The sequence below is a fragment of the Rhinopithecus roxellana genome, chromosome 15 (genome assembly GCF_007565055.1).
Source record: "Rhinopithecus roxellana isolate Shanxi Qingling chromosome 15, ASM756505v1, whole genome shotgun sequence".
NCBI classification, from domain to species: Eukaryota; Metazoa; Chordata; class Mammalia; order Primates; family Cercopithecidae; genus Rhinopithecus; species Rhinopithecus roxellana.
In genome coordinates, this window is record NC_044563.1 from 2,356,698 (window position 1) to 2,383,768 (window position 27,071).

The window sequence follows — 27,071 nt, forward strand, 5'->3', positions numbered from 1 at the left end:
ATTTAAAAGCCACAAGGTTCACTCTCTGTGCTTATTTCACTGTACTTTCAGTACCTATTTAGCTATGAATTTTAATACGTTACATTTTTATTACTATTTAATTTAAACTGTTGTTTGATTCTCATTATATATTTTTCTTTGAGCCCTGGGTTATTTAGATTGTTTAATTTCCAAAATATATGGAGATTCCCTAGTTATCTCTTTTTATGGAATTCTAATTTAATTGTACTGTAGTCAGAGAGCATAATAAACATGACTTGCTTTCTTTGAAATTTGTTGGAACTTGCTTCTGAAGTCTTGCATATGGTCTCTTTTGGTACATGTTCTGTGTGCACTAGGGAAGCTTACGTAGTCTCCAGTTGTAGGGGGGCAGTGTTCTGTATATGTCAAGTTGCTGATTAGGCTGTTCAAATTTGTCTCTGATTTGACAAAGTTTTGACTGCTTTTCTGTTGGTTACTGACGAGGTGTGTTCAAATCTCCCACCATTTTTTCTTTTACATTTTAGTTCTGCCAGTTAGCTTTATATATTTTAAGGTTACGGTTTTAGGTGCGTACAAATTTAGAATTGATCTCATCCTGCTGAATTGACACTTTTATAATTATGACATATTCTTCTTTAATAATACTTAAAGTCTACTATTGGTTTTCCTTTACCAGTTTTCATTTGGCTACACCATGACCTATCTTTTTCTGTCCTTTCCCAACATGTTTTGTATCTTTATATTTTAAAGTAGATTTATATAGTTGCTTTTAATCATGACAATCTTGATCTTTTAATTGGACTATTAATCCACTTATAGTGCATGCAATCTACTATCTTATGTTTCTTTTTCATTTGTTTCATCTCTTCCTTTAAGTCTATTTTCATTTCATACTCCAAGTTGGCTATTTTCTTTGGGTTCACAGCTATTCGTTTCTACTCTGTCATCCCTGCTATCCAAACTCACCTATTGCATTCTTCATTTCCAGTATGGTCCTTACTTTTCTGGAACTTCCTTTTTATATATCTATAAATTTTATTTCTCTGGTAAAGTTTTCTATCTTTCCATCTGTTTTCTTGAACCTATTTATCATGGTTGTTTTGAAGTCTTCATCTAAATATTCTGAGGCAAAGCACAATCATCTGTTAGCTCACAAATCTATGGGTCAGCAATCTGGGCATCCCAGTTGGGTGGTCTCACTTGGACTTGACAACATGGCAGCACTTGCATAGTGATGTGGTGGTGGCTGAGTGGTCTCCGTTGTCCTCACATGTCTGGAGTCACTGGGCTGTCAGCCAGGGTCTCTCAGCTCTCCTTCACGTGGCTCTTCCAGCAGGCTAGCTCAGACTTGTCCATGAGCCAACAGAATTCTAAGAGGGTAAGAGCAGATACCACAAGGTCCTTGAGGTTGAGCTTCCGAAGACATGATCATTTCCACCATGGTGGAGATAGACTCTAGCCTGCAATGGGAGAACTACAATGGATTGTGGCCATCTTTAATTCATCACAGTCTGCCCTCTGGCCATAACTTTTCACATTCTCCCCAATGCAAAATTCCCTCACCCCCCTCCCCACGATACCTAAAAGTCTCACCCAATTACAAATGGCATCATGCTCAAAGTCCGACATCTTGGGATCTGCCCCTTCTTCCAGCCTCTGTCCAATTCCTTGTCCCAAAATTAATGCCATATGTTTTAGGATATTGATGTGACATTCCCTATTTCTTAGTCCTTATTTCTGTATCAGTTACCGATTGTTGTGCATAGCAAACTAGACCTAAATTTAGTGGCTTAAAATATTTTCTTTGGGCCAGACATGGTGACTCATGCCTGTAATCCCAGCTTTTTGGGAGGCCAAGGCAGACAGATCATGAGGTCAAGAGATCAAGACCATCCTGGCCAACATGGTGAAGCCCTGTCTCTACTAAAAATACAAAAATTAGCTGGGCATGGTGGTGCGCACCTGCTACTCAGGAGGCTGAGGCCGGAAAATCGCTTGAACCTGGGAGGCAGAGGCTGCAGTGAGCCAAGGTTGCGCCACTGTACTCCAGCCTGGCGAGACTCCGTGTGTGTGTGTGTGTGTGTGTGTGTGTGTGTGTGTGTGTGTGTGTGTGTGTGTATTTTTTGTTTTTCTTTGCTCAGCTAGGAGGTTGGACTTGGCTCAGCTAGGAGGTTGTTCTGTTGGTACTGGCTGTTAGCTGGGGCATCTCTGTTCTCCATGTGGCCTCTCTAACCAGCAAGCTTGTTTGTAGGGCCACATTCCAAAAGCACATGAATTATATACCGTGTAAGTTCCCCAGCACTCTTTCATCAATGAAGTCACAAGGTCACCCCAAATTCAAGTAATAGGAAAACACTCCATCTCTTAATGGAAGGAGCTACAAGTATTTAAGGCTGTTGAAAGTACCACACCTTCAGATCTGTATGGTCTGTCTTTTCCCTTGCCTTTTAGTCTTTTGTGTATAAAATTGTAGAAGCTCAAGGATATTATCTCCCTACAGATAATTTTATTTTCTTCTGCCATGCACAAAGCACCTTACTCCAGTAAGGGATTGGGAGAAGTGGGGTCAATGTGATGCTAAGTTAGCATTGCTTAGTTTCTAGGGCTGCCTTCTAGATAGCTTCTAAACCCCAAAGCTTCTCTCCACAGTGCCATGAGTCTACTGAGTACTCTGCTTAGCTTTTACCCCTTCAGCAACTGCTTTTTTCTCAGTTTCTGTGAATCTCACCCACCCGTGTGGCTTAGGAATTCACAAGTGTTTCCAGAGGAAGTTGTGTGAAAGGTGGCTTTCTGCACCCTGGTCCTCTGTTGACCAGAATCTTGTTCCTTCATGTCCTGGGTGTCCTGTGGCCCTGGACTCCACATTTGTATCACCAGCCCACTGAGCCCCTGCCCTGTTGGGTGTCAATGCTCCCCTCCACAAATGGACAGGTGCCCTGCAGAGGAAACGCTTGGGTGCAGGCTCAGCTCATTTCATTTCCTTTCTATGTGGGATCCTCACCCTCCACATCTTTCTTGGTCTCCAAAGCCTCACACAGCTGTTCCTTGCTGTTGGCATCACTTAGTCTCGCAGTCCCTAGTGTTTCCATCAGGACGGTCAGGCATGCGTGAGCTTCACTGCCAGGAGGGAATCTCCTGCAGCCTCCGTGGCACTGTGTTTTCTTCCAGTCTTTTCTCTATGCACACACACACATCATCCCTTTTGTTTCCTTTTGTGATGCTGTTTCTAAAAGGATCTTTATTTCTAGAAGAAACTTTAGGAGGCAAAACAATGCAGCCACCTTAACAGAGCAGCTCTGGTGGCAACTTTCCCTTGTAAATTTGTCCTGTAGCTCCTACTTTCCCAAGCACTTGCTGTTTGTGGGGCTACAGGACACAGCAGCTGAAAGGGGCTGTGGACATCGCCAGCATGTACCCTCTTATCCCATTTTGCTGACAAGGAGCCTGAAGGCCCAGACATAGAAAGAAGTTACCATGGCTGCCATGTGTTAGCAGCACAGCCATTGCCAACCCAGGGCCCTGACTCCTACCTGATCCCCTTCTGAATGACACTCAAGGCAAGGGTCCCCTTCCCACTCACAGGTGAGGTGCAACATTTCACCTTGAAAAGCCTCTTGCCCCCAGCCTCCCCTCAAGCCCACACTAGGACATGGCCTAAGTATCTCCATCCCATGGAGTTGAACACTCTCCTTGTTTCTGGAAGGATCCAGTCTGTGTGCTCCTCAGGCAGTGCAGGGGCAGTGAGGGGATGACCAGCACAGGGTGGCCACTCACAATCTCCTCTCCTCTCTCCACTGCAGGCTGCGGGAACACCATCGGGCCACCATTAAGGTCATTCGACGCATGCAGTACTTTGTGGCCAAGAAGAAATTCCAGGTAAGCCCTGTGTTGAGCCTTCCTGCCCTCAGCCTACTCCTCGCAGCTTGCTACAGCTGCCCACACCTCTCCTGGGTTCTCTCCTGCCCGTAGTGGAGGCTGTCAAGGCCTCTGCCCCCAAGCCACACAGGCAGGCCTATCTGAGATCTGACAGTGCCTACCCCACCGAACCCCAGACAGCAGGCCCCTCAGGGGACGTATCCTTGGAGGCCCAGCCTGGAACCAGAGTCACAGGCAGTATGTTCTTCACCTAGTAGAAGGCAGCAGCCGTGTGGCTCACTCAGTCCTCCTATGGGGTGGGTCGTGCAAGGAAGCATTAGTGAGAGATATGAGGGTGACATCAGAATGACTCAGAGATGGTATGGAGCCTGGCCTGAGTCACCAAGCTGGGAAGGCAGGTCCCCCAGACCCCCCAGCCCTGTCCTCTACTGGCTCAGTGTTCTCTTTCCCTCCTCCGCCACCGTCTGTGAGCTGGGAGGATAGAGGGAGGCTGGGCTCTGCTCTGTGAGAGGTGCGGTCCCCTTGGCCAGGTGAGGCTGGAGCTCCAGGCCTTCCATAAGCTGCCCTAACTTCTCCAGGGCCAGGCCTCCTACAGAAGCCCCTTAGAGCCCCCAGAGTCCATGCCCCGCAGAGAGTGCCATTGATGGCAGGCATGTCTCCCCTTCTCCTGCCTTGGGGACATTCCTCGGATGGAGATGGTGGTGGAGGGGACTGAGTCCTGACTTGGAAATGCATGTGTAGGTGTGGGAACCCTGTATCCTCTGTGGTGGGTGATCAAAAAGGCATAGATCACAAAGCAGGGAAGGCTGGGGGGTGACTTGCCCGAGTCCCTTGGAGTGGAAGGCGTGTGACGTGCTTGAATGAGTGTGTGTCAGCAGGAGCAGGCCAGGGTGGGGCTCCTGAGCAGGGGGCTCCTGGCATCTCAGTCACAGCCTCACCAGGTATAAGGCATAGCCCAGGAAGGCTCAGCAATGCCTGCCGACCACCAGGACCCACAGCCGGTGGCATCCCAGCCCACCAAGGCTTATCCTGGAGCCACTGAGCTCCCTGTTAGGGTCTGGTCAGGGCTCATGGGGGCCTTTGTCAAGTGGTCATTGGGTCAGACTGGAAAGATCATCTTGACTTCAAGAGCCTGAGATGAGCCAAGAAAATGCAGGGCCCATCCAGACGGACTGACAGTGGCATTCAAGTCTGGTCCCCTCGCAGCCATGCCTTTCACACCAGGCCACACCTTCCATGCTAGAACCCAGGATTGACACAGGCCCGCCCACAGTCCCCTCAGTGGAGCCCCCACCCATCTGGACCCTGGAGCCACCGCAGCCTCCAGACTTCACATGGCGGTCTGGGTGCAGACCCCAGCCCTGGCAGCCCTGGGCAAGTTCTTCCCCAGCTGTGAGGGGAACGAGAGCCTAAGGGTTTGGCATAAGATCATATGCACGTGCCTCACCCGGGCCTCACCCACAGCAACCCTGGGCCAGCACCCGCCAGGCCCATCGTCACCCTGAGCCCCAAGAGCAGCCCTCGGCCAGGCCCTTGCTGAGAGCGGTGTGCGGGCCCTCGTTCTGGCCACCGGGCCGCCATCTCCAGGGGGGTTTTGCATGCACAGCCCTCCCACAGTGGTGTTCTCAGCGGGCCCTCCTGCCTGCATCCCCCCAGCGAAGGGGGTGGTTCATGACTCTACTGAACCAAGTTGTGTCAAAGCTCGTAGCAGGGCCTGGGACCTCTTGCAGTCAAAATAAAAGTCATGGCATATGCCACTGCTGGCCAGTGCCCGGAGATCTGCCTGGCACGTTCTAGGGGAGATCTGACAGCCCCTGTGTACAGGGTGTCTCCATCCTGGGACCGTCTCCTCTCTCTGGGGCTGGCATGGAGGGCCTTGCCAGAGCGGGGAGCTCACTCGGGGGCAATGGAAGAGAGGGGCCAGCCTCTTGGCAGCACCAGCGCTCTCCCAGGCAGGGAAGGGGCTGCAGGAACCCCCTTGGGATTCAGGTCTGGGCAGGGCAGTCCCCCGAGGGCAGAGGAGACCATGGGAAGGGCTAGGGTGTGTCAGTTCACTGGAGAACAGCATGGTCGTGACAGCCGAAGCAGCTGACGTCACCCCAGCAGTACAGCAGAGGGTCACAGGGAGCCTCCCAGGGTGGGGCCAGTGTCTGGCCTGAGGGTGCAGAGCAGGTCCCAGCAGGGCAGAGCCAGAGCCCACCAAGGCTTGCAGAACTGTGCCACGTGGGCACCCTGGGGGCTGCTCCCAAGGTCTGGGGGAACCCAGCAGAACATGCAGACCCTCATGGCTCCTGGGCAGGCCTAGCTCCAGGGGTGGTGTGGGCAGCTTCCAGCTCAGGTCCAAGAGATCGTCCAGCCGTCCATTTCTCCATCAGCCAGGAAGGACACTGGCATTGAGGTTGATATCAAGGATATCCTATCATGATAATAACTACCATGGCTTCCAGTCTTGTGATGAAACCTCAGATGTGTAGCCTCCTGGCCAAGCGTCTGCAAGTTCATGTTGTTGGAGCATTCGTTGAATACCTGGGAGATGCAGCTCTCTATAAGTTTGATGTGGCTGAACCAAGAAAAAAGGCACATGATTTCTAATGATTTCTACAGATATTTTGATGCCATAAAAGATTTTGAGGTGATGAGGAAGGCTGGTATCTTTCAGAGTGCAAAGTGATTTTGGAATATAAAGAATTTCTTTGGTTTGAATTACCAAGAAGCTTGTCAGTGACCTGTGTTCCTGAACTGTGAAACATGAATATGTGGGCCAAGAAATAGCTTCTCTTGGTAAATAAACAATTAACAAATACAAAAAGAGAGAGAGGGAGAGGGACAGAGAGAGAGATCATCAGCGCCAGCCCCAGCAGGCCCTATTACTGAGCCACAGGCGAAAAAGCTGATTCCTGGGGAGGAGCACAGTGAGCCCTGCACTCCTTTCCAGGCAAGGGGGAGTGGGTCCCCTTTCCTGTCTTAGGACACAGGCCAGAACCCTGAGAATGGCCCAGAAGGCTTCCTGAAGCAGACTGGGAAACCCCCACCCCACTGTCTGCTTCTCCCCTGCTCCCTGGCCCTGGGAGCCTTGCAGAAACCTAGCAGCAGCAGGATCCTCACAGGGCACAGAGGCTCCTGCACAAAGCCACTGGGGCTCCCTCTGACCTCACCAGCTGGCTCTTATTGCTGGGGGCAGCATGGAGGGGTGGGGCTAGGGTGAGAGGAGCAGTAGCCCATGGCGGTGAGGAGCTGTGTGTGGCTCCAGGGGCTCCCCCAGCCTCCCTCTCAGGATGCTTCCCGTCCTCCATGCCAGCCTGTCTGCTTGCTTGCACCTCACCTGCCCCCCACCCCCGCTGGCCTCAGGGGCTGCTGACATGGCAGATGACACCCCCTGCCTGCCTTGATGGCCGATAAGTCTCTGGCTAGCCACTCCTGTGTCTGACTCAAGGAGCCAGAGCCTCTGCGCCCTTCAAGTTTGCCTTGAACTCCCTGTCCACCGTCAGTCGATCTGGACAGACCTGCATTATCTCAGCTCATCTCAGGCTCCTGACATCAGGATGATCTTTCTAGCCCAACCCTGGATGACCACCGGACAAAAGGCCCCATGAGCCCTAACCATATCCTAGCAGGGATCTCAGTGGCTCCAGGATAAGTCTCTGTGGGCTGGGATGCCCCTGGACCATGGGTCCTCATGGTCCGCGGGCATCACTGAGCCTCCTTGGGCTATACCCTATATCAGGTAAGGCTGTGGCTGAAGGTGTGGAGAGCTCTCTGCTCATAGGCCCCACCCAGCCCTGCTCCTGCAGACGTGCACACACTCAGGCACATAATAGTTCCTTGCCCACAACAGGCCTGTTCGAAAGAACTTGTGTCTGCAGAGGCTGCTAACACACACACCTACACCCACTTGGTCACAGTGGCCCAGGGACTCCCAGGCCTTGGTTTTCCCCTGCCCTGCCTCCCTTCACCTGCCCACACCTCACCCAGCATGCCTGGAGGTGCCCCACGCTTCACCTTCCCAGAGCTCTGTGGTCTGCAGGAGGCTCACCACCATGACTCACGCCATGTTCAGTGTGTGCTGAAGAGAGGCTCGACCACAGCCGGCTCTGACTCTGGCTCTTGCATGGTGCTGGCTTAGGATTCCCTGACCTTTCTCAACTCCCATCCTCTGTCATCCTCACTCTCTCCTTTAAGGCAGAGCAAGGCAGGGCTTAGCATCTCATCTTGCAGAAAGGAACTTAGAATCTCCATTATACAGAAGGGAGAAACAGAGCTCAGCAACCCATCTTACAGAAAGGAGGATCAAGGCTCAGCGTCCCATCTTATAGAAGAGAGAGGCAGGGCTCAGCATTCAATCTTACAGAAAGGAGGATCAAGACTCAGCATCCCATCTTATAGAAGAGAGAGGCAGGGCTCAGCATCCAATCTTACAGAAGGGAGCTCAGCATTTTCATCTTACAGGAAGGAGAAACATCCCATCTTCCAAAAGGGGGGATCAGGGCTCAGCATCATCCCATCTTACAGAAAGGAAGATCAAGTCTCAGCATTCCATCTTACAGAAAGGAGCTCAGCATCTCCATCTTACAGGACGGAGAAACAGGGCTCAGCATCCCATCTTCCAAAAGGGAGGATCAGGGTTCAGCATCCCATCTTACAGAAAGGAGAATCAAGGCTCAGCATTCCATCTTACTGAAGGGAACTTAGCATCTCCATCTTACAGGAGATGCTGCCAGGTACAAGAGAGGCTACCAGATGCTAACAGGGCTCAGCAACCCACCTTATAGAAGGGGAGGACTGAGGCTCAGCATCTCATCTTAAAGAAGAGAGAGACAAGGTTCAGCATCTCATATTACAAGAAGGGAGGATCAAGGCTCAGCATCCCATCTTATAGAAGACAGAGACAGGGCTCAGCATCCCATCTTATAGAAAGGAGGATCAAGGCTCAGCATCCCGCCTTATATAAGAGACAGACAGGGCTCAGCATCCCATCTTACAGAAAAGAGAATCAAGACTCAGCATCCCATTTTATAGAAGAGAACTCAGCATCTTCTTATAGGAAGGAGAAACAGGACTCAGCATCCCCTTTTACAGAAGAGAGAGATGGGGCTCAGCATTTTATCTTACAGAAGAGAGAAGAAGGACTTAGCATTCCCATTATTACAGGAGAAACTGAGACCTGAGGATGTTATTACTAGCCTGTACATAAGTACGTTTTTTATGACTGTTATCAAACTGAGTACATGGTGGGCCAGAAGGTCTGCCTAGAGTCCAACCCCATGCCTGACCCTATCACAGGCCTTAGTGTGTCATTTCTGGGCAATGCCGGAGATCCTGGTGCCCAGTGTGGCCCCAGGAGCAGCAGGCCCTTCCTTCCATGAGGCACAGGTGTGTTGTGAGGACACAGACCCCATCCCAGCCCTCCTGATCTCAGGATCTCCCGTTCAGGGCCCAGAAAGTGGCTAGTGTTGCCAGTGAGGTCCCTACCTGCTGGTGTCAGGTGAAAAAGGAAACTCCTGAACTTCTGAGGCCCAGTCTTTGGTAGGGAGGAGGTCTCTGCCCTGCCTTGGGATTCCTGGAGTCCAAAACAATGTTGGGTGGGCTGTAAGAACTCCACCAAGCCTCTGGCATTGGTGGCAGAACCCCTGGGCATGTCAGAAGTGTGTCTAGAGCTGAAAGTGAGTACTTGGATCCCTGACCTCAGGGACTCACCATCTGGGAACTTGTAGCTTCCCAAGGTGGAAATGACTGCATCCTCAGATTAAGGTCACCCTGGTCTCAGGAGTAGGGACCCCAAAGAGAGATAGGAGGTGGGCAGGGAGGGCACGTTCCCAGACCCAGCCCGGGCCCTCAGTGGTACCTGAGCCTCCTCCTTTCTCATCCTCGACCTCAATTGCCTCCCTCTGACTGGGGCTGGCCCTGTTCTGCCCCTCCCCACCAAGCTACTTGGCTTGTCTCTTGGGTCTTGCAAATTCCCCAGCAAAAGGCAGGAAAGCCACTAGCTCAGTGCTAAGGAGGCTATTTGAGCACTAAAGATGACTACCCTGGGCCTCACCTGGTCACCCAGTGGCCCCTCGGGATAGAGACAGTCTGTTGTCCTATGTGCTGGCTTGCCTGCAGGGCCAAGGCCTTCCTAGGCCATCAAACCCCGACTCAGCCTGGCTGCTCCACCTGAGTGAGGCCCTTGGGAGCAAGGCCACAAATGTGGCTTGGGGTTTCCTGATATCATGAGACGCTTTGTTTTCTCTGTTGTGGTTTCAAGATGTCACCTGAGTCCCATTTATGGGCTCAGAGCTGGCGACAAGCCTGGAAGCCCTGGGGTCACCTGCCCTGCCTCACATGGCCCCAGCCCCACTGTGGGAGCCCAAGCAGATGCTCGTCACCCACAGCAAGTGCCGCAGACTGTGGCTGTCATCTGGGGCCACACCTGCTGCCTGGCACAAACTGCCAGGAAGGATGCAGGGTGGACCCGCTCCCTACCATGAGGACAGTGGGGGCTACAGCCAGTGAGCATGTCAAAGGTCAGTCTGGGGCCCAGGTAGGTAGCAGCCATGCAGAGCTGCGCGTCCTGGTCAGTGCCTGGCACTGTGCTGCTCCTTGGCCCTTTGGCTGGGCCAGCTCTTCCTGAAGTCATTGAGAACCAGGACTGGTAGCCCGGGGCAGGGGAGCGAGGTGAGCGGGAGGAGTGGGCAGGCCCCTGCTGGTGAGTGGATAGGAAGGTGGGACCCAGAGAGGCTGAGCTGATGGCCCAGGACCACCCAGAGCCCCGCGGCCAAGCTGATGGGGACAAGCTTCGCTCCTGTGCATACTTGGGACCAGGCCTACGCCATCACCATATAGGCGAGCTCCCAGGTTTTCACAAGCCTCCCAAGGGTAGGCACTGCCACTGCCTGCACTTTGAGCCACATGGCCGGGGCACAGGGAGGAGAAGTGATGTGTGTCTTTCTGTCCTGCAGCAAGCGCGGAAGCCTTACGACGTGCGGGACGTCATTGAGCAGTACTCACAGGGCCACCTCAACCTCATGGTGCGCATCAAAGAGCTGCAGAGGAGGTGGGCATGGCCAAGGGGCAGTGGGGAGGGTGCACGGGTCCTGCCCAGCCCAGCCCCGGCTGCACAATGAGCGGTGCCAGGAGGAGGGAGGAGCTGAGACCCTGAGTTCTCGCCTCTCAACCACCCCTACCCCTGCAGAGGGAGGGCACCTGGCCACAGCCACGGTTCACAGCCAGCCCACCAGGCAGCTCTGCCTTGTTCCCCGCCCAGGTCTGAGACGATGGAGGAGTTGCGGTGGGGAGGTATATCGGGGAGGAAAACACCTGCCTCCATCCCTGCTCAGGCAGCGACACCAGCTTCACACTCCCCACAACTTCAGGACACTTGGCAGCCAGCCCACCCACCTCCCATGTCACCCCTGAGCAAGGGGCCAGGCCCAGCCCCTTGTGTCCCCCGGCTGGTCCTGGAGCTGGAGACCCTGACGGCGGGGAGCCAACGTGTTCCCATGGAATCAGCGCCATCCTCCTGGGCCTGCACAGGCTCAGAGTGGCTGTGCCTCCGAGAGGGCTCGCCTGGGCACTAGCTCTGTGTATTACAGGGTATGGCTGGGAACCCGTGTCCATTCTGGCCACAGGCAAGGGGTCAGGCTGCCTTGCCCATGGCTGACCGATTGCCTCCTACTCCTAACTCCAGAGAGGAAGTCTGAGAGGCAGCCCACCGACTCCTCCTCTCCGAGCTCCCTGCTCAGCCCCCTCAGGAGCATGGCCCTCTGGGGGGTTGGGAGTGACCTGGCAGGTCTTAGGGTTGGGGGTGTCCCCAGAGTGGGTGGGCAGTGCACTGTCTTGCTGGGCACATCAGCCTGTCTGTCCCATGGACGGCAGTGCATCTGTGCAGTGCCGGGGCCAGGTGTGAACTAGTGTCCGTCTCCTTCCCTACCAGGCTGGACCAGTCCATTGGGAAACCCTCGCTGTTCATCTCTGTCTCAGGTGGGTTTTTCTGTGTCAGTTGCTCTGGGCGCGGCAGCCTGCAATGGACTCTCCCACACCTCTGACCTCCTGGCTCTCCCCGCGATGTCAGAATGGGCCACTGGACCTCCAAAGTGCATGACATGAAATGAAAGCCAGGGAGTAAGGGGAGGTAGACCCCACCCCTAGCAAAGTGGCTCCAAAGTACATTTTACAAAGGAATATTCAGGTTTCATAAGAACCTACCTGGGTCCCTTTAAATTCCAGGGCGTTGAGGTTAGGCTCTGGGTGTGGAAACATGAACCCAGGGCAACTTTGCAGAAGGGGGTGATCCTGGGGATGGGCCTGGGGTGGGGCTTGAACAGGGTGAGCTGCCAGCCCAGAATTCAAGAGACTATGGGTGGGGGCCTTGCAGGGCTCAAGTTGAGAGGGACAGAGCACCTGGCCGCAGCCTGGGGGCTGGTTTTCTGGCTCCTCGACCAAATTCCTTGGGTCCCCTGGACACGGGGCTGTGAGTCATTCCGGGGAGTGACAGGGAAAAGGCCCATTCCCTGGGGTTTCCCAAATGCAAACGGCAGCCACGGCTCACAATGTGGGCTGGTGTGACGGGGGCAGCTGAGTGGCTATGTCCCCCAGCCTGGAGTCAGGCCTATGCCGCCCTGGGAGTGGAATGGCACGGGCTTGCACAGCTGGCAGTGTGGCCAGTTTAGGCAGCCCCCTAGGGCTCTCGGAGGTCAAAGGTGGAGAGGGTGGAGCAGGATGGAGCCCAGGTCCCCAGCTGCAGCCATGCCCGCCCACTGTACCACTTCTGGTATTTTTGTCATAGGACACTTTTTTTAAAATGTCCTAGTAGGTTTAGGCATTTTGACTCTCAGCTACCACCCCCAGCCCCACCATCCTGCTCCCCAAGCCCAGTCGGGGTCCCCAGTCCACCCCAGCACTCAGCCCTGATTTGGGTGTTTTATCCCCCATAGAAAAGAGCAAGGATCGCGGCAGCAACACGATCGGCGCCCGCCTGAACCGAGTAGAAGACAAGGTAGGCTCACGCGCCGGCCGCAGCGGCTCTGGTCAGTGTTCTGGGGCCAGCAGGCACCTCCCTGTGATCTGCGTGTGAATGTGAGGCTCCAGGGCCTGCAGGCCTCCCCACCTTCCCGCCAGGGCCCACTGCAGCCCACCCAGCAACTCCCAAGAGGGGCCCAGGCCCACTGCCCACCTGGCTGGCATCGCTCCCCCATGGAAGGAGCCAGGCCAGGCTGGTTTCTCATCCTCTGACAATTGGCGTCTTTACTGGCAGGTGGCACCTAGTGACCCTCCCCCCAGCTCTTTCCTGCTGCCTCTCATAGTCTGCTTTGTGCTCTGTGAGCCTCCTGGCTACGTCCTGAGTGGAGGGTGGCAGGAGCTGGCCTCACATCCCAGCCTTCTCCTGGGCCCAGCTGTCTGGGGCCTCCACTTGGGGCCGGCCGAGAGCTCAGGGAGATGCAGGGCCCAGCTGGGATGGGTTCATGGGAAGAGAAGCATCTTCTGTTTGCCCCGAACCCACCAGGCCCCCACTCCCCACCAGGCTCTATGCCCGTCACTCGGTGCCTCGGGCTGGAGCCTCTACCCCAGGTACCCTGGGAGCTGCTGGAGGATCTGGGCGGTGGGAGGGCCTTTCCTGGGCTCATGGCTGAGCCCACCACTGCCCTTTGAAGTCTCTGTGGTTTGAAGCGGGCTGTTATCTTGCCGAACAGCAAGTCCGTCTACATGGACTTTATCTGAAAGTAGCTGAGAGGCTAAAAATAGAGGAATTTCAGTTGGGCAGGGAGTGCGTCTGCTGCCCGGTTTCCCCGGCAACGCCTGGCTCTGGCCTGCTTCCATCTCGGCTGCAGCCGGGCAGGCGGGGCAGGCACAGCTCAGCCCAGGCTCCTGCTCCTGCTCCACCCGTCCTGGCCCCCAGGACCTGCAGCGTCACCCTCTCCCCACCTGGCACCATCTGCCCATGGCCTGGGGCGGCTGTGGGGCCCTGCGACCAACAAACTGGGTCAGGCAGAAAGAGCAAGGGCTGGTGTTCAGGTGCCTGGCCCGGTGGGGCTGTGTGACCACAGTATCCCGGGTCCCGCGAGCCTGGCCACCCTCTGTCAGCACAGGCCTGAGCAGGGCTGGTGCAGGCCTTTGCCAGGCAGATGGCCCAGTGGGAGATGGCGCCCATCTGGCAGGACAGGAAGCAAGACCCGGGAGAGGTCCGTTCACAGGATTGGCAAAGCTCAGAGGCCCAGAAGCCTCGGCCTCTCTGCTACCTGGGGAACACGGTGTTTCCTTGGCTTTCTCTTTGCGCAAGGGCTGGATGACTCCTGGCTGGCACACCCAGTACAGCAGGACCGGGTACCCTGTGTTGTTGGCATGGCCAGGAGTTTCTAGACATCAAGGAAAGCCATGGTAGAGACAGGGAGTGGCAGCCAGTTCCCCCACCTCCACTCCTGTTTCCATCTCGGCTGCAGCCAGGCAGGCGGGGCATGAACATCCCTGACGTGCAGGAGTCCCGGTGGCCCTTTCTGGGCAGCACGGGCCGGGGACAGCCCCCACCTTTTCCCACCACTCCCTGCCCAGCTCTGGTTCCATTCCCTATGCTACTGTCCCAGGCCTTTCTTATGGCTCTGCCTCTGCTCCATGGGACAGACCACCCTTTAAGCCCAGACCTGGAGCCTGGCATCCTGCGGGGGTGATGGTGGGTGGCAGACAGGGTCTCCTGAAGTGCTGCGGCCCCTTCCTGACATGCACAGCGGCCGTCCAGCAGCCTGCTGTGGCCTGGGAACAAGGACGCAGTCCTCGGTCAGCCAAGGTCGGTGTGGGGGCCTGCAGTGGGGCCAGCGCTGGCCTTGAAGGCACAGAATTATGCACCCAATTTCTTCACATCTGAGCAACAAAGGGAAGCGTTTTCCGAGTCCCTGATCCCTAGGGCAAGGTTTAAGAACAAGGCTGGGGCCACATCCTGGTGCCCTGTCAGGCTCTGAGCCGGGGTCACGAGGATTCTGGTAGATTCTGCATGCACAGCCCTGGTGGGTCCTGGCTCCCTGCTGTCACATTCAAGTCCCCTGCCTGGGGTGTCTGAGGTGGTGAGTGGCACCCACAGTTGACACTAAATCTCAGCCCCTCTGAGGGGCTCTACCTGGAACCTGGCTGCCCATCAAGGAGTTGACAGAGCTGTGCTGACCTGGGTGGGCAGGTGGTAGCCTGCCCAGTCTTAGCCCTGCCACTGACTGGTACCCCCCTCAGGGACAGACCCTGGGAAAGGGCCTGGCTGGGCCTGGAGGGCTTGGTGGCACAGCCTGGCTCGAGTTATCTTCGTTATCAGTGCAGCCATCGGGACCGTAAACACCCCAAGCGCAATCCTGCTGACTTCGGGAAGTAGGGGCAGGAAATCCAGCAGCCACCCCAGCCCGGAGGCCCAGCAGGCGTGCAGCGGTGCCAATGCCCGCCGGCCCCGCCAACCCCAGCCAGAGCCCCTGGCCTTCCCCACTGGCACCCTCCCCCACCCCATCCCGCCAGTCTGGCTGCCTGCCGGAAGCGAGTCAAGGCCCCAGCCCCCAACTGCTTTCTCAGCTCAGCTCAGTCCCTCACCCCTGGGTTGTGCAGTGAGTCCCATCCCAGGCCGGCTTGCCTAGCCATGGGATGAGAGGTCTCTGGGATGCACAGCCAGCTGGCACCCATCTTGGCAGGGGTCATGCTAAGAATCAGGGAGCCCTGGAGTGTCTCCTTGCAGGGAGTTCACCAGTGCAGGTCAGCTGAGCTTGTTCAGGGCTGCCTCAGTTTCCCTGGCAGGGAGCCCTCTTCTTCCTTTGTGTCCATGACCCACACTGGGGAGAGGGGTCTGGGGGTCTTCCTTCTCGCCACAGTCCTGCGGACTCGTCAAAACTCTTGCTTGGCAGTGCTGTCTGCTCTGACACAGACCCCCCCCCCCCAAACTATCTTGCAGGACATCCCCATTCCTGGGATCCCTGCTCCCCCTGTGCCTGGCCGGGTGGCTCAGGCTCTGCCTCACTCCAGGGTGTAGAGAGCAGAAACCCCCCACACTCACAGACCCAGGGCCCTCCTCACAGCGAGTCTGCTTCCTGCGGGCCTCATTCCCTTGTCAAATGAGAGAGCTTGATTCCTGCTTGTGTCCTTAGGGTCAAAAGTCACAAAAGCTGCCTCATGCCCTTTCTGTTTTCATCTTAGATTACTGTCTTCTTTATTCTAGAGAGGACTCTTATTTACTCAAATGCCCAAATAAACCATCTTTTACAGATGGGGAAACCAAGGTTCAGAGAGGCTGAGCAGTCACCTGAGGTCACACAGCTGGTTAGGTTGAAGAGCTGGTCCCAAGGAGGACACAGACAGGGGTGGGAGATAAGGTGGAGACAGCAAGGAAGGGTTTCATAATCACCCACAGTCTGTATGGAGAGGCTGAGGAGGGTTGAGGCCAGGGGCAGGCTGGGGGCGCCAGCAGCAGGACCCGGGGCCTTCAGCATGGGCCAGAGACCAATGCAGGCGGTTGGGAGAGGTTCGGAGAGGGCTGGCCCTGCCCACTCCCTCTCTGGCCCCACTGGGCTTCCTGGAGTCACACAGGGCTGGCAGTCTGTGTGGGGGCTGCATACCCCAGACACTCTGAGGAATAGATGGCAGAGGCCGCTCCAGCCCTCCTCCCCCAGCAAGTATTCTTAGCTTGGTCTCCAGGACCTGCCACACTGTTTACGTTGGGCCCTGTTTATTTTGCAAGCTAAGCTCATACTGCTTTTGCTGATATGAGGAGCACAGTGGGCTGGGAGAGTTTCTTTCTTCTCTGTTTTTGCCGGAAATGTTCATGGCTGAGAGCCGGACACAGGGGAGTCCTGGGTTTCCATGTCCCAGTTCAGAAAGCGTTGGGCGGGAAGAGGCCCCCACCACCTGACACTCCTTTCACTGCCTCCGGTCCCAGAAGCCAGGCCTCCAGGATGAGAATGCCCCCCAACCCGGGACTCCCACAGCCACACCCTGCCCATGCCTTTACTAAGCTGTGTGCATGACCCCAACCTCCAGGATGCAGGCAGACGCAGCCTTCCAGAATTGGGTATTTGCCCCCAGACACTGCTACCCTTTCCCTCATTCCAGTGTGACTCCTCCATCCACCAGGCCCAGAAGCTGGACCCCAAGTCTTTTTTGTCTTGGGCAGTTCTCCGAGCTGCGCCCCCAGAGTCGCCTTGCTGCTATTTATCCCTGCCCTTCAGCCCAACCCCTGCTGAGTTCAGGCCTTTATCATCTCTTCCTTGGATTATTTTTCCAGCCATGTATGCGGTCTCCGGCCTCTCCTCACACCCACCAATCCTTCACATTGTATATTATTTCTTAAACACTGCTGAAATCTCACTTACTAGTATTTAATATATCAGAATTTTTGTGCCAGTATTTATGTGTGAGATACACACATAACATAATTTTCTTTTCTTGTATGGTCTTCATGCGATTTTGGTATCAAATGTATGTGAGCCCCACCGACTAAGTTAAGAAATGTTCTCTTTTTTCCTCTATTGTGATATTTTGTATAAGATTAGAATTTTATTTTCCTCAAATGTTTGGTGGAATTTAAAGGTAAAGACATCTAGGCCCGGTGTTTTCTTTGTGGGAAGATTCATCATTCCTGATTCAATGGCTGTAATAATTATGGACTGTTCAGGTTTTCCATTTCTTCTTGTATCAGTTTTGATAAGTTATATATTCTAGGAATTTATACATTTCATTTTAGTTTCCATGTTCATTGGCATTTATTATTATTTTAATGTCCATCCATTAGCATTTAGTCCCATTTTTTATTCTCAATATTATTTATTTGTGCCTTCACTGTTTTCCCCCTTAGTGGTCAAACCTGACACTATTCACCTGTCTTATTAAATGTTTAGTGGACTTCTGGCTTTGTTGATCCTCCCTATTGTGATTTTTGTCTTGTTTCATTCACTTCTCTTTATTTTATTCCTTCTATTTACTTGGCCTTAATATACTGTTCTTTCTCTAACCTCTCTAAATTAAGAATAGGATAATTCTTAATTTTCAGTCTTTCTGAATTTCTTTTTTTTTTTTTAATTTTTCTAACCGCTGTCAATCTCGTGGCTTTCTAAATTTTTAAGGTATGCATTTAAGGTTATAAATTTTTCCTTTAAATATCATTCAAACTACATCTCCCACATTTTGATATATGGCATTTAATTTTCATCTTCATTCACTTTAGTATTTTTCTAATCTCCATTATGATCTCTTGTTTATCCTAGGAGTTCTGTAGCAATGTGGTTTTTGTCATTGTTATAATTGTAGCACAGCTTTCTCATAATGTTGCCCTCTTGTCAGAGAAAGCAATCCATATGATATTAATACTTTAGAATGTTTTGAAATATGGTTTACAGCAAAAATGTCATCAATTTTTGTAAATGTGCCTTCTGGACTTGAAAACAAGGTATATTCTGACATTGTTGGGTGCAGTGTTATGTTCATATCCACTGGAACAAGCTTGTTAATTGGTCTGTTCAAATCTTCTATATTCTCATTGGAATGTTTTTATCTGCTTAATCTATTATTACTGAGAAGGCATAGGGCAAATTTCTGTTTAACTTCCTAAGAAACTTCTAAACTGTTTCCAAAGGATTTGTACCATTTTGCTTTCTCACCAGTAATGTATAAAGGTTTCTCCACAGCCTTGCAAATACATGGTCTTTTCTATTTTAGCCCTTTTAGTGAGTATGTAATGGTATCTCATTGTGTTTTGATTTGCATTTCCCTAATGACTAATGATGTTGAGCCACTTTTCATGTGCTTATTAACCATTCATGGTCTTCTTTGGTGAAATGTTTATTCAACTCTCTTGCCCATTTTCTAATTAAGTAGTCTGTTCTATTATTGAGTTGCAAGGGTTTTTTATATGTTCTGGATACAAGTCCTTTATCAGATCTATGACTTGCAAATATTTTCTCCCATTCTGTGGCTGTCTTTTCATTTCCTTAATCACATCTTTTAAATCACAAAAGTTTTTAATTTTAATGAAGTCCAATTTGTCTTTTCTTATATGGCTCAGGCTTTTGATGTTTTATCTAAGAACTCTGCCTAATCCAAAGCCGTAAACATTTTCTCCTGTTTTGTTTTGGTTTCTTTTCCTTCTAGAAGTTGTATAGAAGTAGCTCTTACATTTCGGTCTATATTTACTTTGAGGTAATTTTGGGGTATGATATGAGGTAAAGTCTAGATTTTTTTTGTTTCATTCTTACTTATGGATATTCAATTGCCCCAGAACATTTGTTGAAAATACTCCATTTCCTCCTTGGAATTATCATGGCTTCTTTGTCAAAAATCAATTGACCATAAATTTATAGGTTTATTTCTGCATTTTCAATTCAATTCTGTTGGTCTATATGCCTTTCTGTAAATCTATATGCCTTTCCATAAACCCATACTATCCCATCTTGATTATTGTAGGTTTACAGTAAGTTTTAAAATTAAATTATGTACGTTTTCTATTTTTGTTCATCTTTTTACAAATTGTTTCTGTCCATTCTAAGTCCTATGAGTTTTCATACAAATTTTAGGTTCAACCTGTCAATTAAAAAGGAAAGCCCTGCTGGGATTTTGATAGGCATCGTGTTGAATCTATAGATCCATTTGGGGAAAATTGACATCTTAACAAAATTGAGTATTATAATCAATGAACATGGTATATCCCTCCATTTATTTGATCTGCTTTAATTTCTTTCAGTGATATTTTACAGTTTGGGGCATATAAATTTTATACTTATTTTGTTACATTTACTCCTAAATATTTTATTTGTCATGCTAGTGTTAATGAAATTGTTTTCTTAATTTCATTTTGAGTTAATTGTTCATTACTAGTATATAGAAATAACATTAAATTTTTATATCAATCTTGTAAACTATGACTTTTCTGTTCTTGGTTTTAGTCATTTTTGTTGTCACTATTGATTTCTTAAGATTTTCTCCATATAAGATCATGTCTTGTGTCAATAGACAATTTTTACTTCTTTCCAATCAGATGCCTTTCATTTCTTTGTTTTGCCTAATTGCACTGGCTTGAACTTCCAAAAAAATTATTGAATAGAAGAAGTGCTAGAGCAGATCTTGTGGGGAAGATCACTCAATCAATTTCCATTAGCTCTGAGTTTTCCATAGATACCTTTCATCATTTCCTTCTATTTTTAGTGTGTTGAGAGCTCTTAATATGAATGGATATTGGATTTTGTCAAGTGCTCTTTCTGTGTGTAGTGAGATGATCCTGTGGTCTTTATTCCTTATCCTACTGATTTGGTATAATACATTAACTAATTTTCAGGTGTTAAACCAATCTCACATTTCTGGAATAAATCCCACCTGGGCATGATACATAATCCTTTTTATATGATGCTGGATTTGGTTTGCTAATATTTTGTTAAGAATGTTTGTGTCTTCAACCTACAAAAGCTGACTGAAAGAAAAAAAAAGAATGTACTTTATATTCATAAAGGATACTGGTGTGGTTTTCTTTTCTGACTTTGATGTCAGATTTTTAAATCCTTTTCTTTTTAATCCTACAACCATAGGATTTCGGGTTTGTCTTTTGTAAACACTATATTACTTAGTTTTTAAAAAATCATTTAATACATTTACATTTAATATAATTTCTAATAGATTTGGATTGAATTCTAGCAGTGTATTTTGTGCTTTCCATTTGTACTAAATTTTTATTTTTCTCCTCTTTCTTGCCTCTCATTAGATTATTACTTCTCATTCTACTTTTCTCTCTACTGGTTTTGAAGTTATGTTTTCTACTACCATTCTTGTAAAGGTTAACCTAGAACATTTTAAATGAATATATATCAGAAGTAATTGCTATATCTACCCGTATCTGTAATAAAATAGGTATCCTAGAACACTAATTTCAATTATTCTCCTCCTGACTTAGTACTTTGCTGTTGTATATTTTAGTTGAACCATGTTTAATTTTTAACTCACTAATTGGTAGTGCTAAATTATACAACCAATGTTTGTTTAAATTTACCCACCTATTTGCCTCTTTGTCATTTGTCATTTCTTTTTTATCTCAGATGTTACATCTGGGATTACCTTTTTATGTGACTGAGGGATTCATTTAAATTTTCTTCAGTGAAAAACTCTCAGATTTTGTCTGCAAATGACCATTTTACTGTCATCTTAAAAAAAATTCCACCAATTATAAAATTATAGGCCTTAGGTTATCAAAATTCTTTTTTTCTTAGCACATTAAAATGTTATTGAACTATCCTTTGGCTTCCATCATTACCATTGAGAATGAAGATGATGAATTGTTGCTCCTTGGAAGACAATCTGTCCTTTTTCTCTGGCTGCCTTTAAGATCTTTCTTTCGACTCTAGTGTTCTGCATTTTCACTAGGTGTGTTAATAGGTTTCTTTTGTTCTGCCTAGGCTACCTTACTCTGTGGTTTGGTGTCTTGCATCAGTTCTAGATTATTCTCAGTTAGTACTTCTTAAGATTTCACTTCAGTCTCATTATCTCCTTCTGAAATTTTTATTGGCCAGTAGTAGACCATCTCACTCCCCGTCACGTCTCTTACCTTTTTTTTTTTTAAATCACTTTGTCTCCCTGTACTATATTCTGGAATCCATCTTCCAGTTCACTAGTTGTTTCTTCAACTGTGTTTAATCTGCTGTTAAAACTGTTCAGTGAATTTTAAACTTCAATTATTATTATTTTATTTATAAAAGTTCTTTTGGGTTCTTATTCATATCTGATAGGGCATTTTAATTGTATCTTCCTCTTTACTTCCATGTTCAAACTTTAAACTTTTCTTGAAGTGTTTTAAATATGTATCTAAATAAGTATATTAAATAAGTATCTAAAGTATTTCTGAGTTCACATCCCTGTTTGATTTTTTTCTTCTGCTGACTCTCATTCACGGTGTTTCATTTCCTTTCTGGGGTTTTTTTTTTGTGTTTTTTTTTTTTTTCATTGTAAACTTATATATCTTAAAATTTATCTGTGGAAATTTTTGAAGTCTGGTGTGAAGTTGGGGTCCTCAGGGAGGAATCATGTTTACCCCTTCCATTGCCACATATGTGGGTGTACTGCCAGTCTGGACTTTCAATTGTAGGCTCAAAGTTTTCTAGGCCACCTAGGTAGTGTGAATTCAAGCCTCCAAGCTGAGCATGGACTAGCTTGTGAATATGACTTTCCTGGACAGAGCTTGTTCTCCTTCTCTTAGCAGTAAGGCAGTTTTCTTTACAATCTTCTCAGGGAAGAGAAGATTTTTCATTGGCCCTCACAATGAAAGTAGAGCCCTTTGAGGGTCACAGTTTTATGTAAATCTCTGCTATGAGACTTCCTGGAGCAGGCTTGGGCTTTGACACCTCGCCATCTATTCCTGGTGAAACCAAAGCTCAAGTTCATCCCACTCATCAAATGCCTTCAGGGCCCCTATTACCTCTGGGGACTCCCACTGAGTCTTCTGCCTTTAACCTCCCTTACTTCCTGGTCAGCTCATCCATGCTAGCCACAGATAGAATTTTAAATTTTTTAATAGCCACTTTTTAAAATTTAAAATAAATAGGTAAAATTAATTGCAATAATATATTTTATTTAACCTAATAGATCCAAAATATCATTTCAATATATAATTAATATTTTTAAAACTCTTGAAATTGTTGTTCTTTTTTTTCGTACTGGGTCTTCAAAAGCCACTGCATATTTTACACATTTCAATTTAGACACTGAGTTTTCATGAGAGCGACTTGGTCTGTATTTAGATTTCATAAAATTTACCACTGAAAAAGGAGATTCCCATGCCTAAGTCATTTCAAACATACTGAAAGGTTTTCTAATAACTGAATGAAGGATCTGTCTTTAATTTTTAATTTCAATTTATTAAAATGAAATGAAAATTCCATTCCTGGGTCTCAGTCGCCACTTTTTAAGTGCTGTGCCACACAGATTCAGCTATGGGACAGTGCTGCTTTGAACGGGCATGACCGTGCACACGTGTGGGGAGGTGAGTGTGGCTCCCCCAACATTTACCCAGGCCAGCCCCAGGTAAATGCTCAGTGAATGCCCATAGAATGTGGTGAATGTGGATGGCAGGGACCATATGGGAGAGCACACTCTAGTAGTTTCCATCTCATGGCCCCAGTGCCCCTCTTCACCCCATGCCCCCAACAGAGATGCATCCCTGCAGACCCCTCGTGGGCTCCTTTTCCACAGCATCTTCCCCAAGTTCCCCTGCCTTGAGTCCCCAGAGCTCATGACCCATGCCTCCCTGAGGTCCCTAAGGCATGTCCGCTTGGGATTCTGGTTCTTTGCTGATTCTGTGCAGCCAGGTCTGTTCCCTGGTGTAGCTTCGCAACTGGAAGGTGCTGCTCAGGAAACTATGAGAAGTGTCCGTCAGTGCATGCAGGACACACTTCCAGGCTGTCACAGAGGCCAGGGAGCGCCTTGCCACTGAGGGGCTGGTTGCATCAGAAAGTTGGGCAGCCCGGACTGCCCTGGCAGCCCCAGCCCTGCCTCTCCTCAGCAGCTCCCCCTCCCCTCTGCTCCCCCCCCACCCCCACCCCCACCCCAACACTCCTCTCTCTGCTGCTGGGCTGCTCTTGAGTGACAGGGCCGTAAATAGGCAAAGGCGGGGGCTCTGGCTGATCAAAGGGCTCCCTTTAGAAGCCGTCATTAGTTTGCTATTCTGGGAACTGGTTATTTTAAGGTTAGTGTATTTTTTCTTTCCTAAGGAGCCGTCTTAGTGGATGGCGGAGTCCTGAGGGGCTGCCCTTCAGTCAAACCACACAAGCCCTGTTTTGTCTGGGGTTCCAAAGATAAACCTATAATGAAAGCAGCATTTGACGCTGAGCACCGCCACCCCGTTCCTGCGCAGGGGTAGGTGTGTCTGCCAGGGAGTCCCTGTGCCCAGCACGCACCGGGGAGGCTTGCAGGAGGCCCCTGGGCCTGGTTGAGTCTGGCCCAGGGAGCCTGAGGTGGGAGCCCTTCGGGCCTGGCATTCTCACAGCCATCATGGCTTGCCTGGCCAGGAACTGAGGCTCCATACCCTCCCCCAACTTCAGGTCACCCCCAGAGGCCATATCTAGAACCAGGCTCATCAGGCACCTCTGAACCGCAGCCCAGCTCTGCCTATAACCTTCTGTGGAAAAACAGTGGCCCCACCAGTGACCAGGGGAATGCACACCCCTGAAGTCAAAATGTAAGGAAATGAGGATCCCCTGTGCTGGCATGGGTGCGGAAGAGCAGACACTCTTCTGTCTTTAAGGAGTGGGAATGACTATAGTAACAACTCCTGGAAGGGACTCTAGCACTGCCTGTGAAAACTAGAAAACTGTCGTCACTCCTAGAAAAGAAGAGTACCAAGGTCAGGCTTTGCATGCACGCTTTGTCATGCAGCAAGCTCAAAGCCATCTGTTGGTCCACAGAGCAGCATCATATATACCGAGACGCCTCGACACCGCAGCCCCAGTGCCAACCACAGACAAGCTTGCCGGCAGTCATTGCGCGGAGGGATGTTGTTGATGTATCACTAAGTAAGAAACCAAAGTTGTCAAGGAACGTGATCGCATCTCTGTGGAACCACACCACCCAGGATGCGGCTGGGAAGGGAGGCCAGGGAACAGCTGTACTCTGGGATACTGGGGCTGTTGGCCTCCCCCTTCCCAGGCCCAGCTCCTGGGCACTGGGACTGCCGTGGGCTTGGTTCTGAGATCCACCGTGAGTTCTCGCCTTGTCCGAGATTGAGATGTGTCAGGTAGTTGGTGTGCTCATTCCGAGGTGTTTCTTTTTTCCCCAGTAAAGTGATTTCACATGGAGGTGAGTGTGAGGGGAAAAGGAGCCTCAGAAACAAGACCCCACCTTGGTCCTCTGGTCTCCCCTGGGAGGACCACCCCCAATCCTAACATCCCGTGAGGTCCTCCCCACTCAGAGGCTCCTCTCTGTGCTGCCCATTCTCGGATAGGTTGCCATGAGGTTGCCAGGGGCTGGCAAAGGGCACTTGTCAGCTGCAGATTCCAGCCCTGCCCTGGGACTTGGAGGGCATCACATCCCTTTGACCCCCAGGTTCCTCTGCCATACCATGAGCCCAAATGACCCTCAACCCGCCACAGAGACAGCCCCCACTAAGTGTCGCTGGGTGATGGGACTGTGGAGAGCGCCAGCTCAGAGGAGAAGCCTGTCTGATGTGGCTCCCGTCCTCCTCTGCTGGGCTTGTCTGCAGTGTCCCCACTCAGTGACACCAGGAGTTGGCACTGCCCCTGGTTCTACTGCAGGGCTCAAGACAGCCCTGGCAGTGATGCCCTAGCCCGGCCCAGCACCTACTGAGACAGCCGGGCCAAGCCCCATCCTATAGGTGCAGTTTCACTTTGTCACCTTTGGTTACCTATGGGACCCTGAGCCCCATAGGAGGGGTTCATCACTCTGGGTCCTCATCCACATCCAGCATCCAGCTGTGCACACAGGCCCACACACAGACCCCCTTCCCATCCCCACTTCCCATCCCACACAGGGCAAAAGCCTGACCTCCTCTTGCGCCTTTGGAGCCAGTGGCTGGGGTGCAAGCTCTGCCCCCTACACGCAATGGCTGTGAGACTCGGCGAGTCACATGGGCTCTCAGCGCCTCAGTCTCCAGGCCCCTGGTGGAGGGGGCAATGCCAGCACCACTGTGCCGATCGCTCACGTACAGAGACCCTATGACGTGGGCAGTGTCACAAGCTCCCGGCCCAGGAGGCCTGCTTGGCTGATGGCAGAGCTCAGATGGTGTGAGCATGAGGATGGCATCAGGGGCCCCTCTGCAAGTTCAAGTTCCGCCTCAACCCTACCACGTGGCCCTGGCCAGGCCTCCTCAATCCAGGCCTTGGTTTCCCCAGCTATCCAGCGGCTTCCTGCTTCTCTTACCCTCAGCAATCCCCCAAGAACTCTTGTCCCTGCACTAGCATCTCTCTTTCTTGGGGTGTTTCTCTCTTAGCCTGTCTGGGGGACAACTGCCACCCTCAAGCCTCTCCTAAGTGACTCTATTTATAGGCCTCCAATATTGGCCAGAGAGGAAATTTAAGTCTTTTTAAAAATTAAGCTCAAGTGTGCGTCAACTCTGTGGGTGCAACTGCTTCAGAGAGGCTGGGATAGGACAGCAGGCAGCAGGGGCGTGTCAGGTGCCCGAGGCGGACGGTGGCCGGAGCCCGCGGTAGCCGAGCCCTCACTGGGCACCGTGTGCGGATCTATAAACAACAGCATCAATTGCGGGAGTCCGGCTGGACTGGCCGCCTGCAGGGGCCAGGGCGTGAGGGTGGTGCAGAGCCTTGTCTGTGCGGCAAACCCTGTCCGGCTGCCCTGGCCAACCTCAGAAAAACATGTATTTTGGTCAAAATGGGCCCCTTTTTAAACTTGTCACCCCGTGGGTCAGGGCACAGCCTGCCCCCGGCTGGTTCTGCATATTAAGTAGTGGCTTGGTCACCACCAAAAATAGATGTCCCGACCCGAGCCTCCCCTCCCTCCCGGGGAGGGGACCTGGCTGTGCCGGCTGGGCTGGGAAACCGCGGGCGGTGCAGGCAGGACGGGGCGAACCGGCGGCACAGGCCCCGCACGTCCTGGGCCCTCCCCGTCAGGTGCGGACCCCGAGGTTGTGCAGGGGCTTGGCGGCCGCGGCGAGTGGGGCTGGGGGCCTGGGCCTCCCGGGCTCGGTGGCGCTGGCGGCAGGTGGCTGCCCCGGTCCTCGCCGCGCCGCCCCGGCAGCGGGACCGGCTTCCTGCCCCGGCTCCGAGCCCGCAGGTGGGGGCTTCCGCCTCGCTTCGGACGGTGGCGTCCACGAAATGGCTGACGCTGCCGTCTGAAACTGGGCCGCGGCGCACGGCGGCCCCTGCACGGAGCCGGTGTTTACTTTGCCGCGCGAACAGCCTTTCGTTGCCCGGGTTCCGAGTGCTCCAGAGGCAGATGGAAATTTTTGTGGATTAAACACGGGGCCGAGGCGCGCCGGGCTGTTTGGGTTGGCAGCCTGAGTCCGCCCCACCCCGTTCCGCGTCCGCTGCTTCCCGCCCTGGTCCGGGGCTTCCATTCATGCCTTCCCGGGTCCCTCCTCCACGCCTGCAGGCCCGGCGGCCCCTCCCGCACTCCCGCGGCCTCCGGGGCTGGCCCTGCAGGCCCAGAGCAGCGTAGGCCTGAACCCCGCTCCGGGTTGGGAAGACGCTGCGGGAACAGGAAGGGGTTGCTCCTCTGAGGGCCCTTCTCAAAGCTGGAGCCCCTCTGGCCGCCAGATCTTTGTCTGTGAAACAGCAGCC

The 27,071-nt window shown here is 51.3% G+C and overlaps 1 protein-coding gene across 3 annotated transcripts in view; it reads left to right on the forward strand.

Annotated features, from left to right (window-relative positions):
- KCNQ1 (potassium voltage-gated channel subfamily Q member 1) overlaps positions 1-27,071 on the forward strand; it is a 403,636-nt gene that overhangs the window by 318,922 nt on the left and 57,643 nt on the right. For 2 of the 3 annotated variants that reach the window (XM_030917975.1, XM_030917977.1), the window contains exons 12-15: positions 3,783-3,858; positions 10,797-10,891; positions 11,771-11,817; positions 12,771-12,832. In XM_030917975.1, coding sequence (XP_030773835.1) covers positions 3,783-3,858; positions 10,797-10,891; positions 11,771-11,817; positions 12,771-12,832 — 280 coding nt within the window. The remainder of the gene's footprint in view (positions 1-3,782; positions 3,859-10,796; positions 10,892-11,770; positions 11,818-12,770; positions 12,833-27,071) is intronic. The other variant, XM_030917976.1, reaches the window with a different exon arrangement.